We start from the raw sequence: 19,765 nt of genomic DNA, 5'->3' as shown, positions 1-19,765 counted from the left end.
TAGGATACCTGAGCTACAATTTAAGAGCTTTTATAAGGGTGTTACGATACACAAGCTTCAGTAATGGTGTTACGGTACATGAGCTACAGTTAAAGAGCTTTTATAATGGTGTTACAATACACGAGCTACAATTTAAGAGCTTTTATAATGGTGTTAGGATATCTGAGCTACAATTTAAGAGCTTTTATAATGGTGTTACAATACACGAGCTACAATTTAAGAGCTTTTATAATGGTGTTATAACACAAGCTTCAGTAATGGTGTTACAATACATGAGCTACAATTAAGAGCTTTTATAATGGTGTTACAATACACGAGCTACAATTTAAGAGCTTTTATAATGGTGTTAGGATACCTGAGCTACAATTTAAGAGCTTTTATAAGGGTGTTACGATACACGAGCTTCAGTAATGGTGTTACGGTACATGAGCTACAGTTAAAGAGCTTTTATAATGGTGTTACAATACACGAGCTACAATTTGAGCTTTTATAATGGTGTTACGATACCTGAGCTACAATTTATGAGCTTTTATAATGGTTTTACGAAACTCGAGCTTCAGTAATGATGTTACAATACATGGGCTATGATATATGAATTTTAGTACAGGATTAGGGTGTTTCCTTGAAGTTTATCCATACTTGCGCTATTGTTGGTTTTGGTGCTTTTGGGCATCTTGGTGTGGTGTATTTACATATCCTTTGAATGTACAATATTTACACACTATCTTCACCCTAAATGTGTGTACTTTAGATTATTATATTTACCCTATATCTACATTTATCCTACACATTTCTACCTTAATATGAGCGCTTGCTTTCTAAACTGGCCATGATACCATTTTAATGGTGATGAGAAGCATGCAACCTCGACCCCTACCTTACTTCTGCTGTAGCTCCTACCTCCTGTCAAGCTTGCACAGCGCTCCTGTAGGCTCCTAGCATGGGTTTTATTTTTCCTTCTTTAGTTGCAACTCCAATTACAGATTTTGCGACTCTCCTTTTGGGGTCAGTTCAGGAAGTACTTGTTGAAATTTGTTATTAGAAAGTGGACAGAAAGTTAAGATATGTCGCGTTACAATCATTATTTATCCTCTTCTCTCGTATTTGGCCAGTGTTATCTTTTGTGTAGCTGGAGATGCTGATGACCTTCATAGTTTGCCAACTAAGTTGTGGGATTCCTGATTCAGACCTAAGGAATGGTTGTCCAGCTAGAATGAATCCTGTCATTATAAAGCAGTGGTATAATTTTGTTTTCCTTTAAATATGTTGGCTTGTGTATTTAATTGGTGGCTCTACGGAAATAGCAAGTGCAGGTACCTATTAGGACTTGTGTCTTTAGTCTTAAATTCTCTTCTTCAGGCTATGCTCCAGTGACTGGAATGTGCCATCCTGTGCGAAGCTGTACCCTGAACCACGAAGATGGATTTTCGTCTGCATTTGTGGTGGCCCATGAAACTGGACACGTGTAAGTACTATTGTCAGACTTATGTGAATATTATGTCACTGAGAAAAATTTTCCTAGTAACGCAGAGGAAGGGCAAGAGATTGTTGTTTGGGGTTTTTTTTTCCCTAAATGTGTTATAAACGAGGATATGGTCATTTTGCTAAAGTTGGTTGAGATAATTTGAAAGAACTTTTGTCTTTTTTAGACTTTCAGTAAATTCTTTTAGGAAGAACAAAGCTGATGTAACTGCATGAATACATCATACAGTGGTACCTTGGAATCCGAACTTAATCTGTTCCGGAACCCTGTTCGAATTCCAAAATGTTCAAGTTCCAAGACAATTTTTCACATTGAAAATAATAGAAACTGGACCAATCCGTTCCTTGGTCCCACAAACCAAGACCTGTGCTAGGTCACCCAGTCTCGGTTTGGCGACATACGGCAACTCACGGCACGGTGAGATCAGCAGTAAGATAGTGCCCTGTATTTCACAAGTTCAAGTTTCAAGTTTGACCTTTATTTGATGAATCGCTTATAATAATATCTAAGCGATGTACAGTGTTAAAAACCATCAGAATGTGGTAATACATTTAGTTTACAGTAGTCACTCATAAGACAGACAAAATTAGACGAACAGGAGGGGGTGGGAGGAAAGGGGAAAAGTTACAATGTTGTTCTTTGTTAGAAATTGACATCAAAGGGAAAACACATCGGGTAATAATGGGTTAGGATGAGATGGGAAGAATATTGGACCTTAAAAGGTGATATTTCATATGTCAAACGCGTCTTGAAATAGGTAAGTTTTTAAAGTTTTCTTAAACGCAACAAGGTCAGTTTCGCTTTTAATGAAATTTGGAAGGGAGTTCCACAATGTAGGGGCTTTTACAGAAAATATATCATTTCGCCTAGTGCCTATGACTTTTAATGAAGGGACTGAGAGCAATTGTGATGAAGAGGATCTAAGAGAACGAGAAGTTTTGTGTGGGACAATCATTTTTGCAATATATTGAGGTTCACACAGGTATCTCATTGTCTCTCTTGGGGTCCCTGCAGATTGAGCCTTTGTCTGTTGGTAACTGTCCTTATTTGGGCCTCTGTGCTGAGCTGCATATGTCTAGTAGTGGCACAGGATATATTTGCCCAAAGGTAGTACAAACAGTTTCCAAGTTCGGGCTGTCTCTATGGGCATAATGACACTGCGCATCTTCCTGCGGCCAGGACTCTCTTTCTCTATTTCTGAGGGGGCCTGGACTTCAGATTTCCATGCTTATCACGCTGGTTTCTCCTGTCGCCATTTTCTCATGGCACATGCTAGACGGGCCCCCCCCCCCCCCCCCCCCGACCAGACAGGAAGGGCTGTTCAGCTCCTTTTAACCAGGAGTCAGTTACCTATTCCATCAAACCCGCGGAGGATCACGCGCTATGTGGCTGTTAGCCTCATCCCTGAAGCTCTCGTTAGCGATGTGAGCTTTGTCTGATACCTGTAAGGATGTTAGAGACAGCAAGATCGGACCCCCACCGGCATAGGCAGCAAGATCGGCAAAGGCAAGCAGTGCTCAGCCCAAAGGTTCAAGGTAATCGCTAAATCTGTTTACAAAGCGATGTACACAATTATAAAATAGGGTAAGATTATAAAAATACACAATTCATGAACATTTAAAATTAAGACAGGACAGACTTTAGTTGGGAGGGAAGGGGGGGTAAAAAGTTACATCTGTTATATTAAGAAAAACAAATAAGGGAAAAACAAAAGGAAGCAAGGTCGTTAAAAGATTAAAAGTATCATAAAAGTCAAAAGAGTTTTAAATGTTAAAATCATCTTTAAAAAGGTGCGTTTTTAAGGATTTTTTAAAAGAAGGGATGTCTTTTTCATTTTTAATGTGTTGTGGCAGTGAATTCCACCGTTGAGGAAACAGGAAGCAGCGTTCAGATACCAGGGCAAAATGTAATTTTTAAAAAAGTTCGGATTCCAAGTTGTTCGAGTTCTGGGGCGTTCGGATTCCGAGGTACCACCGTATATGGAAATGTAATGATGTCGCTGAAGGCCCGTGCTTCTCAACTCATTCCTGGGGGCACACCCAGCTACTGAGGATATCCACAGTGCCTGTGCATAAGAGAGATTTGCATGTACTGCCTTCTTGGTATGCAAATCTGTGTCATGCATATTCATTGATGATAGCCTGTCAACACGATTAGCTGAATGTGCCCAGAGGACTGGGTTGAGAACCACCGCTATAGGCAGTGGCTTAGTGAGGGGGGGGGGCGGTCCGCTTGGAGCACTTGCACCCTTCCTCTCTGTCCCCCCCCTTCCCTTCCCACTCTTCCCTTTCTAAGTGCGCACCCCTTCCCTTCCCCCGTACAATTTTTTTTTTTTTTAAGTATAAGCTTCCCTGCCCGGCTCTGGCCTGCTCCGGGCAAGTGTCACAGCGGCTCCTCTTGATCCCCACCAGCATCAGAAGCCTTCTCCGACGCTGGTGCGGCTCATGAGAGGAGCCGACACCGCGATCTGAAGAGCAGGGAGTCCCAACGCTGGCGGCCAGTCCTTTGTAGGTAGGTGCTGGGAAGCAGTAAGGCGGGGGACTCGCGCATGCACACTCCTGCGGCCACGGACCTACATCTCACAGATCAGAGATCACGGAAGCACGCAGTTGAGTGCGCATGCGCGGCTAGGGTTTTATTATATAGGATTACTTGCTGTTAACTATTTTGACCATTATATTCAACTGGAAAGCTGTGCAGCAACGGCCACGAAGCCCTTTAAATCTCTTTGGGCTTCCGGGCCATTAGCGCAGAGCAACCATTAGCGCAGCTTTGTATAAGAGGCAGAATGAATACAATTTTTTTTTTTTTTAAAGTATAAGCTATATAATAACAATTTAAAAGTCTGTGCCACAGACTGATTTTCTCTCCTGCTTTTACTAGGGAACTGCGAGTACATCTTCTTCCCTCTCTTTATTTCAGCCTAGGAATGGAGCATGATGGCCAAGGCAACAGGTGTGGCGATGAGGTCAGGATGGGGAGTATCATGGCCCCTCTTGTGCAAGCGGCATTTCATCGCTTCCACTGGTCCCGCTGCAGCCAACAGGAGCTGAACCGATACCTACAGTAAGCATTAAATGGATTGCTGTTTTACCTGCAGAAATGACTTTTAAAATACTCTCCACATATATAGGGTTCTTTGAAAGAGCAAAAATATCAATGTGTCCTTATGAGGGGAAGGAGGGAAGTGGGTCAGCTGTCTAGGTATTTCAGGAATAGGTGAGTTTTGAGGTGTTTCCTGAATACCTCATAAGTGGTGATAAGCAGCATAGAATCTATTTTGCTACTTGGGATCTAGCTAGGTACTTGGGACCTGGGTTGGCCACTGTTGGAAACAGGATACTGGGTTTGATGGACCTTCGGTCTGTCCCAGTATGGCAACTGTTATGTTCTTATGTTAGCCAAGTATAGGACAATCAAGCCATTGTGACATCACTGATGAGGTTGGCTCTTAGGCATTTGTGGAATGAGGCATTATGACATCACATTCTGAGCTCTGGAATGTTGCTACTCCTTGGGTTTCTGCCAGGTACTTGGGACCTGGGTTGGCCACTGTTGGAGACAGGATATTGGGCTTGATGGACCTTCAGTCTGTCCCAGTATGGCAACTCTTATGTTCTTATGTTAGCCAAGTAAAGGACAATCAAGCCATTGTGACATCACTGATGAGGTTGGCTCTTAGGCATTTGTGGAATAAGGCATTATGACATCACAATCTCAGCCCTGGAATGTTGCTACTCTTTGGATTTCTGCCAGGTACTTGGGACCTGGGTTGGCCACTGTTGGAAACAGGATACTGGACTTGATAGACCTTCAGTCTGTCCAAGTATGGCAATTTTTATGTTCTTGTAAAGCAGCTCATTGGAGCCAAATATTCAAAATATGTCATTTAGGGGTGCTAAACTCAGCACAAACCGCCCTTCCTTTGATACAATGAAACTGTTTTCTAAATGTTGAGGTCTTGGAATATCCACTGCACCCACAGGAAAAGGGCTAAAATGAGAACATTATTTATATCAGAAGTAAACATTTAGAGTTCAGGAATTCCCCGTCAAATGGCAAAATGACGCTGTCAGAGCTAGAAAGAGCAGCGTAGATGGTTTTCAGATGAGATGGGTTTCTAAATGATTAATTACACCTCCTCACATAAGTTTAGAGATGCTTGAGAGATATTAATACCTTTGAGCATGTATTAAACAATTGGGAAAAGCATTGCAGAGCATGGTTCCTGGACTTCTTCTAACCCTTATGGGTCTCTTAGCATGCTATGGGTATTTGTATCTCTGTTGCCTCCGTGTGTGTTGCCTGTGTGTCTCTCTAACCTGGAAAAGATGGGGGCGGGGGGGGGGGTAGTGGTTTGAACAGAGCAGTCCCCATTCAATCTGTTGCTTTGGAAACAAAAAGAAAATGAAGCAAAACGCGATGACCGAACCGCTAGATTTGATTCTCAACACGCATGTTTTACATTGAAACCATGGAGTGCCATACAGTGGTGTAGCGAGGGTAGGAGGCACCCAGAGCAGTGGTACCCCACCCCATGCCCTCCTCTCCTCCCCTCCCCACTGGCACCCTCCCTTCCCACCCCTGTACCTCTTTAAATCTTTGCCAGCGTGAGCAGCTTCTCCAGCCTGCTGGCTCACGCTGGCGTTGGCATTCCACTTCCTGGCCTCGCGACCTGGAACTGATTTCAGAAAGAGAGCCAGGCCGGCGCGAACAGCTGGCTAGAGTAGTTCCTCGCGCTGGCGAAGATTTTAAAGTTACTGTGGGTGGGGAAGGGAGGGTGTGAGCGTGATACACACCCACCCACACATCCACCCACCCACCCACACATCCACCCACACACCTACCCACCCACACATACACCCACCCATACACCAACACACCCACCCATACACCCACACACCCACCCACATATACACCCAAACACCTACCTACCCACACATACACCCATCCACACATACACCCACACACCTACCTACCCACACACTCACCCACACCCAAACCCACCCACACACCCACCCACACCCAAACCCACCCACACACCCACCCACACACCTACCTACCCACCCACCTACCTACCCACCCACACACCTACCTACCCACACCCAAACCCACCCACACACCTACCTACCCACACCCAAACCCACCCACACACCCACCCACACACCTACCTACCCACCCACACACCCACCCACACATACACCCACACACCTACCTACCCACACACCTACACCCACACACCCATATATCCACCACCCCCCCCCACTCCACCACTGGTGCCATACACATAGCATCCAGAAACAAAGTACACAGTCAAGTCACTCTATTTCACTGTACATTAAGTTATTCGTTTCACAGTAGACTTTACACAAAATGATTAAAAATGAGCCCAGCAGGGATAGGGGAAAGGCAGCAGCAGGAGGAGGGAAAGCAGGTGGAGCATATCCTATGTAATAATTTCCAAACTGTGTCTGTCTGGGTGGGAGGGGGGCGGAAAGGGGGTGTATCTGGCTTGACTCTGTGTGCGTCTGATCTGAAGAGGACAGGGAAAAGTGAGGGGCAGTCTGAAAAGAGCAATTCCTTAATGGCCCTGTTTCAGCCTATCAATATTTTTATGATCCAGGATGCTGGAAGTTGTTCTTCCATAGAAATACCTTGGACTGTTGTTTGAGAATTTTGTTTCCCTGGAACCCTTGGATGGATTTGGCCCATTCTCAAATGCGTTGTACCTAGTTCCTGGTTTTTCCTCTCATGCCAAATTTGTTCCCATTCTGCTAAGCTTTCAGAGAGTTACTTTGTCCTCGGACAGATGGACAAAGGGCCAGACATTTTCAACCTTATGTATATTTCTTTCCAGTATTCTGTTAAATTACAAAGAACAAAAAGCACTGAAATTATAACATAACGTAACAATCGGCTTATATATCGCAGGACCGTGAAGCTCTGTGTGGTTTACAAAAGAGAAAAGAAAAAATATACAATTGAATGGAGGAAACTAGTTACCCAAATATATGGCAAACAGGTATGTTTTTAGATGCTCCCTAAATTCCAAATAAGTATTGGAAATCATGATCATTCGGTCTAAATCCTTATAGAGCTGCCTGGTAAGACAGTAGATGATGGTGATTCTTTTAAAAGTTTACAGCCTTTTACAGGTGGAAAGGTAGAAACATAGAAACATAGAAAGATGACGGCAGAAAAGGGCCATAGCCCATCAAGTCTGCCCACTCTATTGACCCACCCCATTAAGTCTGAATGCTAATGACCTGGTTCCTTAACTCGACCCTCGTAGGGATCCCACGTGGATGTCCCATTTATTCTTAAAGTCGAGCACGCTGGTGGCCTTGATCACCTGCACCAGAAGTTTGTTCCAGTGATCCACCACTCTTTCTGTGAAGAAATACTTCCTGGTGTCGCCACTAAATTTCCCTCCTCTGAGTTTGAGCGGGTGCCCCCTTGTGACCGAGGGTCCTTTGGGAAAGAATATATCGTTTTCCACCTCGACACGACCCGTGACGTACTTAAATGTCTCAATCATGTCACCCCTTTCCCTGCGCTCCTCTAGGGTATAGAGCTGCAGTTTGCCCAGTCTTTCTTCGTATGAGAGACCCTTGAGCCCCAAAACCATCCTAGTAAAGTTCGGGTGCGAGCATTTCATATGTTTACTGGTAGCAAGAGAAAAAAGATTGGTTAAATATTTGAGGGTAAGTCAAGTCCAAATGAAACCTTGTAATGTAAGCAGCCAAACTTGAACTTTGGTTGCCAGTGGAGGTGCGAGTAATGTATTGGTCACTTTCTAGAGATTGTGACATTATTGTGTTTGGGCGAGCATGTGTTTCTATTTATCTACGCTTCTTAATACGTGACAAGTCGTAAAATATACAGATCCAAAGGTGGAAGCATTCCCATCCAAGGTTTCAGAAGGCAAAAATAAAATCTCGTTCTTAAAGATAAATGACATGTTTGTCATGGCAATCGCCTTCCAAATGGAGGTTAGATAAATCTTTGGACCAAATGCGTCACTTGAATTTTGTGAAGGTCTAACGCGGCACCCTTCTCTCCCCACCTTGTGAGCAACAGCCCAAAAGTACAGTTGACTGTGTGTGAGCTTGTTTTGATTAGCAGATAAGACAGAAATTGACGGCAAACTTCTGTTGACTGCTTAGAACAGTGTTTTTCAACCTTTTTTGGGCAAAGGCACACTTGTTTCATGAAAAAAATCACGAGGCACACCACCATTAGAAAATGTTAAAAAATTAAACTCTGTGCCTATATTGACTATATATAAAGTAATTCTCTTGAATAGGAATCAAATAAACACAAAGAAAGTATTTTATAATTACTTTATTAAGAAATAAAAATTATAAAATACTTTATTCAGTGCGAAACCTGGGCCTGTTTGGCTGAACACAAAGCTGATATTCTGGCTGGAATCGAAGAAAGACACACACGTAGCTCTTCGTCAACAGCTCTCAGTCTCTCTCTGTATTTGGTTTTTATAGCATACAAAAATAGACAAATATACCCTCCATCCTTTTTATTAAACCACAATAGCAGTTTTTAGCGCAGGGAGCTGCGCTGAATGCCCAGCGATGCTCTTGACGCTCATAGGCTCCCTGCGCTAAAAACCACTATTGCGGTTTAGTAAAAGGTGACCATATTGTAAAATATAGACAGCAGATATAAATTCAGAACTGTGCATAGTAAGTGAAGGGAAGTTTTCATCTCTGGGAATTTACCCAGTTAACTATTAAGTTATTTGGGCAAATTCCTTTGAAAACTGTGGTAATACTGCCTCCACTTTGCTAAATTTAAAATAAAATCATTTTTCCTACCTTGTCTGGTGATTTCTGGTTGCACTTTCTTCTTCTGACTGTGCATCCAATCTTTCTTCCCTTCTATCAGCCTGTATGCTTTCTCTCCTCCACACCTCATTCCCTCCCCCAACTTTTTCTTCCTCTCTCCCTGACCTTTCTTTTTTTCTGTTTCTCTTCTTTCCTTCTGTTTCCCTGCCTGCCCCCTTTCTTTCTTTCTCCCTACCGTTCCCCAAGCCACTGCCACTGCCGCTGCCATCGGGGAACAGGACCCACCAATGGATAACAGGCCCCAAAGCCGACGCCGACGCATGCTCTCCCTGACGTCAATTCTGCAATCGGAGAGGAAGTTCCGTCCAGCCAGGCAGCGATTGGCTGGCCCGAACTTCCTCTCCGACTGCAGAATTGACGTCGGGGAGAAGAAGACTTATCGGCTCGATAGATTAGATCGCCAAGACAAAGTGAGTCCTGGGTGATCGACTCACTTTGCCTTGGCGAGCTACTGGCGCCCCTGCCTCGGGCCCCCTGTCAGCTCCGGGCCCCTGAATGCAGGACTGGTAGTACTGCCCTGATGGCGGCCCTGCGGCACACCAGGCAACATCTCGCGGCACACTAGTGTGCCGTGGAACAGTGGTTGAAAAACACTGGCTTAGATTGATCCAGCGAGCTGGCCTCTCCCTGTGAGATGTGCCTTCAAAGACCCCAGGATTGATAGAATCTATTAAATGTAGAACGAATTAAATGATTTCCAGTATTGTCTAGATCAATGTTCTTCAACCACCGGTCCATGGACCAGTGCCGGTCCACAGAAATTTCCTGCCGGTCCACAGAGCCGGCATTTGCATCAGGCCCAAAAGTGTTCTTCAACCGCCGGTCCACGGTGCAATCGATGCAGCGTTATCTTCGAGCCAGCTCCCTCTTCCTAACTGATTCAGTGCACAAAGCCACGGGAAGTGGCTCTTAAAGGCATCCTTCGCCTGAACCGGAAGCCTTCTCTCTGGACGTTGCAACGTCAGAGGGAAGGCTTCCAGATGAGGCACGGGACGTGCAAGGTGCAATTAGTACTATTATGGGGGCGGGGTCTGGGGTGGATATTGGATATAGATGGGCGGGGTCTGGTTCACGACGTAGCCCAGTGTTATTCAACCACCGGTCCACAGACTGATTCTTTTATTTCTGCCGGTCCATAGGTGTAAAAAGGTTGAATAACACTGGTCTAGATGATTCTAATATAACCTAGGAGATGGCAAAGCAGAGGTTACAATTTTTTAAAAAACAAACGCTAGCTCCCCTGCCTACGGCCGGTGGATTACAAAGAAATGTATATTGATACTAGATCTTCAGTACATGTCACGTTAGGATAAAAACTTGTACTGTAAATATGGAAAATTGTATTCCCTTGGTTGTAACTTGTTCAGAGCTCGCTGGAGAGAGCGGGAGCGAAGACCAATTAAATAAATAATAAATAAAATTATATGGAACTATTCAGGCTGATGTGTGCAGCTAGACTAACGGCCTCTTTTACGGAGCCGCACAGAAACAGTCCCGAAGCCCTTTAATTCTCTATGGGCTTCGGGGCCGTTGGCGCAGAGCAGCCGCTAGCGTGGCTTTGTGAAAGAGGCCGTAAGAGTCCATCAGACTAGTATACAGCCCATCACCGTTTTCAGTGCCTTAACGGACAAGTGGGCTAACCCTCAATTTTGCCTCGTGTCTGCTAATCATTCATCTAATTCAGACACAAACACTGTGGTCATATGGGTTATTTATTTATCTTAATTAATGTAAGTCATTACCCAAATTGCTTTGAATCAATAAGTGCTTTGAATTAATAGTAAATAATAAAAACCATTTAGTTTTAAACGTTATAGAAATTTTTAAAGTAAATAAATAAGAAGAAAGCGTTGCCAAGTTTATTAAAACTTGATAAACCGCTTAAAAATTGTCAAAGCGGTATACATTACATTTAAAAATATAAAAGTAGGGAAAACCCAATTATTAAGACAGGACATAAGAACATAAGAATTGCCGCTGCTGGGTCAGACCAGTGGTCCATCGCGCACAGCAGTCCGCTCCCACGGCAGCCCCAAGGTCAAACGCCAGTGCCCTAACTGAGACCAGCCCTACCTGCGTACGCTCCAGTTCAGCAGGAACTTGTCTAACTTTGTCTTGAATCCCTGAAGGGTGTTTTCTCACTGTACGGCAAACTGAAACGCATAAGAAAAGGGGGTAGAACTACAATCTTGTATAGGAAGGAGAGAGAAAGGGATAAAACAAAGGGAGAGGGAAGGTATATTCCTTATTTATGTATTTATTGATAATCTAATATAATAAAACGCTAGGCCGCGCATGCGCACTTCCTATGTTTGCGCCGGTTTTCCGTGAGCTGTAGCGACACATAGGAAGTGCGCATGTGCGGCTTACGGTCTGTCCTGCTCCCTGTTGAAAGATGCAGCGGTCGCCGCCTCTCCGCTCTCTCTCTTCCTCCCCCCCCCCCCCCCCCGAGGCCATCAAAAGCCAACCCTTCCGGATTTTAAGTTGGGCACTGCTTCTCCTGCGGCGCGGCGGCCCGAGTCGGATGTCGGCCGCGGCGACTGCTGGCCGCGGAGGCTGTCGGTGGCTGCAGGCTGCGGCAGCCAAACCCGGAAAACATTTTAACAGTTCAGAAGGAATGTATGGGGGTGAGGAAAATACTGCACAGGGAAGTGGGGTGGGAGAGAAATGCTGCAACACACGGAAATGGAGGGCAGAAAAGGGGTTAATGGACAGGGGAAGAGGTGCTGATGAACAGGGAGGGGGGGGCAGAAAAATAAAGACAGGCCTATTGCTGGACAGGGGGAGCAGGAAGGAGGTGATGATGGACAGGGGGAGGTAAAACAAAGGGAGAAGGGCTTCTGCTGGATAAGGTGAGCAGTGATGGGGTGATGGAGGACACAGGGGAGGTAAAAGGAAGGGAGAATGGACAGGGGGAGCAGGCAAAGGGTGGTAGTGGGCAGCCAAGGGGGGGGGGAAAAAAGACAGACAGAAAGCGACTAAGGAGAGAGAGAAAAAAATAAAAACAGACACACACATATATATTCTAGCACCCGTTAATGTAACGGGACTAATCAATAGTCTAGAGGCCAAGAAGAAGATAATATGTCATAAGCGTCCTTATATAAAAAAAAGTTTTTAAGTTTGTTCTAAATATATCAGTGTTTTCTTCTTCTCTTAAATAGAGTGGTACTGAGTTCCAGTGTACAGGCGCAGTTACTGGAAGAATATGTTTTCGGGTGGTATCGTAGAAAAGGTGTCTTGCACAAGGGATTGATTACTAGATCTTAGAGTTCTTGGTGAGCAATAAGGGACAAGAAATCTGTCCCTGAAACCCGGTGTATGCAGAATTTTTGTTTTGAACATTAACAGCAGAATTTTGTAGGTAATTCTGTAGGTTATAATAATAATAATAATAATAACTTTATTCTTGTATACCGCATTACCATGGAAGTTCTATGCGGTTAACAAATGAAGAGACTGTACATTTACAGCGAAGTTACAATTTCAGTAATGTTACATTTACATTTTAGACGATACATTTACGGTGAAGTTGTTTTTTCAGCTAGGTTGACATATACTGAGTAGTTACATTTGCTGTAAGTTACATACAGTGGTGTTACAAATAGCAGTGTTACATACGGCGGTGAAGAGTCTGGGGTGAGTTGAGATCAGAGGACGAGGCAGGGAAGAGGGTGGATAGATCAGAGGAATTTGTCAAAAAGGTAGGTTTTGATTAACTTCCTGAATGTTTGGTAGGGGGGGGGGAGGGAATTGGAGATGAGAGTTGAGAGGCATTTGTTCCATTTGCCCGCTTGGAATGCTAGGGATCTATTGAGGAATTTCTTGTAGAGGCAACCCTTCAGGGAGGGAAAGGAAAACAGGTAGGTATTTCGAGTACGAGAGGGGCCAGCAATTTCAAGGTGCTCAGATAAATAAATTGGTGAAGAGCCTGCTAAGGTTTTGAAGCAGAGGCAAGCGAATTTAAAGATGATTCTTGCTTCCACCGGCAGCCAGTGGAGTTTAGTGTAATAGGGGCTAACGTGGTCATATTTTTTGAGGCCGAAGATAGGCGGTGTTATTTTATTAGAAACGGTGTAACAATTGTATGTGCAAAATGGGTAAAACCAACTGGTCTCTTCATCCTGTATTAATCTTCTTGCAGCTCCTATGACTGCCTGCGGGACGATCCTTTCGAACACAGTTGGCCCTCCCTCCCTCAGCTCCCCGGACTCCATTATTCCATGAACGAGCAGTGCCGCTTTGACTTTGGTTTGGGCTACATGATGTGTACCGCTGTGAGTACTGGGCTCTTGCCTTGCTTTAGCCTTGCTCCCTCCGCGTGTTCTGTGAAAGTCTTCTGCGAGCGCATGCTTTTCCTGCATGGCGCGATGCTTTTAAGGAAGGGTGCTGCGGTCTGTCCACATGCTATAATTCTTACTAACCATGTGATAATCCTGACTCTTTTCATGGCAACCAGAAAATCTTTATAAATCTTTTTATCATCAAGCAGCTTTGGAAAGTTGAACTAGTTACAATAGTGTCTGCGGAGGTGAGCATCTGGTTTTCCTTTGATCTGTCATGCATGTTGTTAGTGATCTATGTTTTGATTTTTTTTTTTTTTTCTTTTTTTAATAATGTATAATTAGCTGCAAACAGCACTTGTCAGCACTTCGATTTCAGTTGCAGGAATTTATTAATGTTTAATATGTAAGATTCTGTGTGATAGGTTAGGAGAAGACTTTTCGCTGTTCATTTTACCCGTTATCCATCATAGAAATCCATTCAGTATACAGGAAACACAAAATTAGACTGCACCACAAATTTGATACTAGAGCAAAATTCCATATATTGGGTAAGGTAGTAGTTCAAGGTATCCTAGTATAGAAATGGGTAGCCTCTGTATGAAGACAGATCATCACTAGAGGTCTGCATGGAAATGGGGATCGCGGGAATCCTGCGGGTCCCGTGTGGTTCCCGCGGGAATCCCCCCCTAACCCACGGGACTCCCACGGGGACCCCCCTCTAGCCAACGGGACTCCCACGGGGATGGAAGGCTTTGGAAGCAGGGTTCATCCATATAATATAATGGACACGTCAGCCTTAGTAAAAGAGGGGGTTTATAAGTTAATTACCTGAACAGAAAACAAAAAAAGGGTTCCACCAAAGAGATTCCACAAGGAAAACAGCAGCGGAAACACAAAAGAAACTGTGAAATTGATGATCCTGTCAGAAGTAATTGCTGCTTTTTATGGGGACGGGTGGGGATGGAGGTAATTCCTTGTGGGGGATGGGTGGGGACGGAGAGGATCCTGGTGGGGACAGGTAGGGACGGAGAGGATCCTGACGGGGATGGGTGGGGATGGAGAGATCCTGATGGGGACGGGTGGGGATGGAGAGATCCTGATGGGGACGGGTGGGGATGGAGAGATCCTGATGGGGACGGGTGGGGATGGAGAGGATCCTGATGGGGACAGGTAGGGACGGAGAGGATCCTGGTGGGGATGGGTAGGGACGGAGAGGATCCTGACGGGGATGGGTGGGGATGGAGAGATCCTGATGGGGACGGGTGGGGATGGAGAGGATCCTGATGGGGACAGGTAGGGACGGAGAGGATCCTGGTGGGGATGGGTAGGGACGGAGAGGATCCTGGCGGGGACGGGCGGGGATGAGTGGGATTTCTGTCCCTATGCAACTCTCTAATCATCACTGTCAATGTTTTCCAGTTAGAATGACTTTGTAAAGCAGTATGGAGACAATTCTACAACTGGCACCTTCATTTCTACCCCAAAGAGGCACAGCAGAAGCCTATTCAATATTGGCACCTGAGGTTCCTGGCATATTAAAATTTCCTTTTAGTAGCACTTCACTTTTACAGCTATATTTGGAATGTCTTCTATTAAACGTCTACTTCTTCCATCTGTGAAGGAGGCCTGTATATCACACCAATATAAATATATTTTCCATTTGCTCTTTCCAGTTTGACCCACAGTGCCTCTCTTCCTTACCCTGTAGATCCTGCAATTGTGTGGCTTTAATATGATCTTTAACATATAATCCTCACAAGAACATTTATATATAAAAATTGAGTGCCGTTTGGATAAATTGCTTTAACAATATAATGCCATCCCCTCCCTCCCCTTTCCCCCCCCTCCCCTTTCTTTCCTGAACAGATTATAACCCTGTATAACTATATCCCAGTCATGGCTCTCCATGAACACCACTAAATCTAACTTAACCTCTTCCATCACCTTGTTTCCCATACTGCTTTGCAAACATTGCCTTTTTCGCTCATTTGTGTAAAGGTGATTCACTTACCCGGTGGTTTTAATCATCCTGCCCCAGCCATTCTAATTTAAAGCCCTCTTCAGTAGGTTAGTCAGTCTGCTGCTGAAGACACTTCTTCCCTTCTTTGATAGAGGCGCACTCCAACCCTGCTCAGATTGGGTGTTGGGAGACAACCGCAAAGAGTAGAGATTCGTGGGAAAGGCCTCCTGTAGCCACATTATGCACAGGGAAACATTTTCTAGTTCATATGGCCTTTATAGTCCAACTTTTGGACACATTTTGGATTCCTTTTACACATCTGTTTTAAATTTGTAATGTGTGTTAGAATTTTTTTTTTTTTTTATAATATTCTTTATTCATTTTCAAGATTACATTAAGTGTTAAAAATATTCATTCACATACAAACAATCATTGATACATTACATAGATTTTTATCCCTTCCCCTTTCCCATCCCTCCCACCCATATATATATAAATATATATATATATATATTTTTAACAGCTGTTAACAGACAAATGCATGAATTCACAGGTTGATACATGTTACATCACCTTTGTGTTCATTAAATTTTAAAAGCCGTGCTAATGGATGCACATCCCTGGCATGTTTTCAAATATCCCGGCTTCGATTAGCGTCTTGGGCTAAGTTATAGATTGAAGTGAAAGATGCAATGGGACTTGCACTAAAATGTCACAAGTTAATAATAAAATAACAGATCTTGGGTGAGGTTATCAAGGTATGGTAAAAGCTGGGCCACAGGTTGCCGACTATGGAGTAACTGCTTACATGCACTGTTACTCCAGCAGTACTTGAGCATCAGATTAGAGTATGACACGGGGACAGATTTGTCCCCGTCCCTGCAGGAACTCGATCTCCCCATCCCCGCGAGTTTTGTTGCTGTCCCTGTCCCGTTCCTGTAAGCTCTCTGCCTTAACCTGCCTTAAAGTGTTTGAGGCTTGTGCAGGTTAGGACGGAGCTTAGGCATTGGTGGATTGAGGCATTATGACATCACAAGCTGAGCTCTAGAATGTTGCTACTTATGATTTTAAAGTGTTTGAGGCTTGAGCAGATGAGGACGGAGCTCAGGCATTGGTGGAATGAGGCATTATGACATCACAAGCTGAGCTCTAGAATGTTCCTACTTAGGATTTTAAAGTGTTTGAGGCTTTTGCAGATGAGGACGGAGCTTAGGCATTGGTGGAATGAGGCATTATGACATCACAAGCTGAGCTCTAGAATGTTGCTACTTAGGATTTTAAAGTGTTTGAGGCTTGTGCAGATGAGGATGGAGCTTAGGCATTGGTGGAATGAGGCATTATGACATCACAAGCTGAGCTCTAGAATGTTGCTACTTAGGATTTTAAAGTGTTTGAGGCTTGTGCAGATGAGGACGGAGCTCAGGCATTGGTGGAATGAGGCATTATGACATCACAAGCTGAGCTCTAGAATGTTGCTACTTAGGATTTTAAAGTGTTTGAGGCTTGCGCAGATGAGGACAGAGCTTAGGCATTGGTGGAATGAGGCATTATGACATCACAAGCTGAGCTCTAGAATGTTGCTACTTATGATTTTAAAGTGTTTGAGGCTTGAGCAGATGAGGGCGGAGCTTAGGCATTGGTAGAATGAGGCATTATGACATCACAAGCTGAGCTCTAGAATGTTGCTACTTAGGATTTTAAAGTGTTTGAGGCTTGTGCAGATGAGGACGGAGCTCAGGCATTGGTGGAATGAGGCATTATGACATCACAAGCTGAGCTCTAGAATGTTGCTACTTAGGATTTTAAAGTGTTTGAGGCTTGTGCAGATGAGGACGGAGCTTAGGCATTGGTGGAATGAGGCATTATGACATCACAAGCTGAGCTCTAGAATGTTGCTACTTAGGATTTTAAAGTGTTTGAGGCTTGCGCAGATGAGGATGGAGCTTTCAGGAACGGGGCAGGGACAGAAAAAGAACTCGCGGGGACAGGAAAATGAGTTCCCGCGGAGACGGGGAAAAATTTGTCTCCGTGTCATTCTCTACATCGGATCTCAAAACCGAAGCTCAGTGCTCTCGGTCTGGAGACTAAAGGAGCCGTAGTGTCTGCCACTCACCCTCTACCCTCGGCATTCATACTTCTAACCCCCTCCCCCACCCCACCAATCATAATATCTCACCAACCCCAACCCTCAGAGGACCTTCCTCCATATTCGGGGACATACCAGCCCTGTACCTAGTGGGCCAGTGAATGCTAGCCACTTAGACACTTTGTGATTTGCAGGGTATCAAAAAAATAATAAACTTGAAACTTAAGTGATCCCCAATAGCAGTGGCATAATAAGGGGGGGCGAGGAGGGCAATCCGCCCCAGGAGCCATGTTGGTGGGGTTACCGGCATCCCTCCTCCTCTCCGCCCCCCTCCATGCGTGTGCCTCCTTCCCTTCCCCCATACCTCTGGTTGAAGTTGTTGTTCGCGGCGGTCAACAATATGCTCTTCGTAATCCCATTGACTCCCGCTGACGTCACTTCCGTGCCGCGCCATTCTCTAATGCAAATCTCTATCGTGCATATCCTGAAAAACCATCTGACTTGTGGACCTCACAATAGGTTTAAGTCCTGATATACAACATTGTAAGAAAAAAGGCATTTTCTAAAAAGCCTGCACACATCCCCGAAAACTTTATGTATGTCTACTTTTGTATTTTTTAAGTTATCTTTCAGATTTTCATTACGCACTTTATTATGCAACCTTCACACAATACACATTGTATAAGCAGGAAGCAAAGGATTGTAGCACATTTGATCTGAAATGCATGGGACTGTCAGTGCATGAAACAGTTTAATGTGTGTTTAGTGTTTTGTGCCTGTGATGTGAGTTGTTATCCCTATTGAGTCCTTTATTTTCTCTCATTATTATGCTTACTTCTATCTACAATGTAATTGATGATTTTAATTGTGTTTAACTCCTTTTCTTGGAAAGTTGGGGTGTAAATACAAAATATTGACGTTTAAAATAAATATAATTCATATAGTAATAATTTTAAAATCCCTGATAGAAGCTTACCTTATCCCTTACTCATACTAGGGAATTAAGCACATTTTAATCTTGTTTGTAATTTAGAGAATGACACGGTGACAAAATTCATCACCGTTCCCGTCCCCGCGGATAACCGCGGGAAATAATCCCATGTCATTTTCTAGTGTCTATTTCAACCTCGGTCCTTCTACACCAGCATTCTTCAAAGCAAAGCTTGCGGGTCAGTGGTTGTGGCCATTCATACTCTGATTCTTCCCTCTCTCCTTAAAGAATGACATGAAGATGGTTTACCGCGGTTATCCGCGGGGACGGGGACGGTGATGAATTTTGTCACCGTGTCATTCTCTCGTTTGTATCAAAGAAACCACATAAAACTGGATTTATATTCATTCGTCTTCCCTATTTTCCACAGTTCTTCCCAGCAGCAGGAAGTTCTTAAAGCTACAGATTTCTTTCTTTCTGACAGGTTCAGGTTCTGTAGCATCATGTAACATTTGTATATCAGCTGTCCGACATTGTGACATGCTTTATGTTCAGCAGACGGCTTGATGATAAGATAAGGAACATCCAAGTAGAGTCCAGAAGCTGCTCTAGTTCAAATGAACTTACCCTGACCTTGAAGAACTTACTCCTGAATTATATGAATATAGATTCTCTTCCATCCCATATGACTATGTAATAAATTGGTGCCAGGGTATAAAATCCTTCAGGAAATTAATTAAAACCTATCTCTTTGATAAATTTCTCTGACTCTCTCCCTGCCTTGTATCTCTGATATGCCTCTGGATATACCTGACTAATCCCAACTTGCTAAGCTAATCTGAATGTCTTGTATGTAACATCGCTGTCTGTGTACAGTCTCTTCCTCTGTAAACCGCTCAGAACTGTTATGGTACTGCGGTATACAAAAATAAAGTTATTATTATTATTATAATATTCATTGGACAGTATGTGATATTTTAAAACCAAGGACATAATGGAAGGGGGACGGGGCAGTCCAACCCGGGCGCGGTCTTCTTATGGGTGCAGCACCCCTCTCCCCTGCTCCTCTCCTTGCCACACGCCCCTTAACTTCTCCTGTACCTTTTTTTACTTCCCTGGCATGAGGTTGCCGCCCACGTTGGCATCAGTGCTCT

General features: G+C 44.1%; 1 protein-coding gene across 6 annotated transcripts in view; it reads left to right on the top strand.

The window, feature by feature from the left end:
• Positions 1-19,765, top strand: part of ADAMTS2 (ADAM metallopeptidase with thrombospondin type 1 motif 2) — a 225,060-nt gene that overhangs the window by 160,156 nt on the left and 45,139 nt on the right. For all 6 annotated transcript variants that reach the window (XM_033927280.1, XM_033927281.1, XM_033927284.1 and 3 more), the window contains exons 7-9: positions 1,360-1,465; positions 4,406-4,549; positions 13,493-13,625. In XM_033927280.1, the coding sequence (XP_033783171.1) occupies positions 1,360-1,465; positions 4,406-4,549; positions 13,493-13,625 (383 nt within the window). The remainder of the gene's footprint in view (positions 1-1,359; positions 1,466-4,405; positions 4,550-13,492; positions 13,626-19,765) is intronic.

This window comes from Geotrypetes seraphini, chromosome 18 (assembly GCF_902459505.1).
Source record: "Geotrypetes seraphini chromosome 18, aGeoSer1.1, whole genome shotgun sequence".
In the NCBI taxonomy this organism is placed as follows: Eukaryota; Metazoa; Chordata; class Amphibia; order Gymnophiona; family Dermophiidae; genus Geotrypetes; species Geotrypetes seraphini.
Note: the sequence above shows the minus strand (reverse complement) of the source record. Positions and strands in the feature narration are given on the sequence as shown.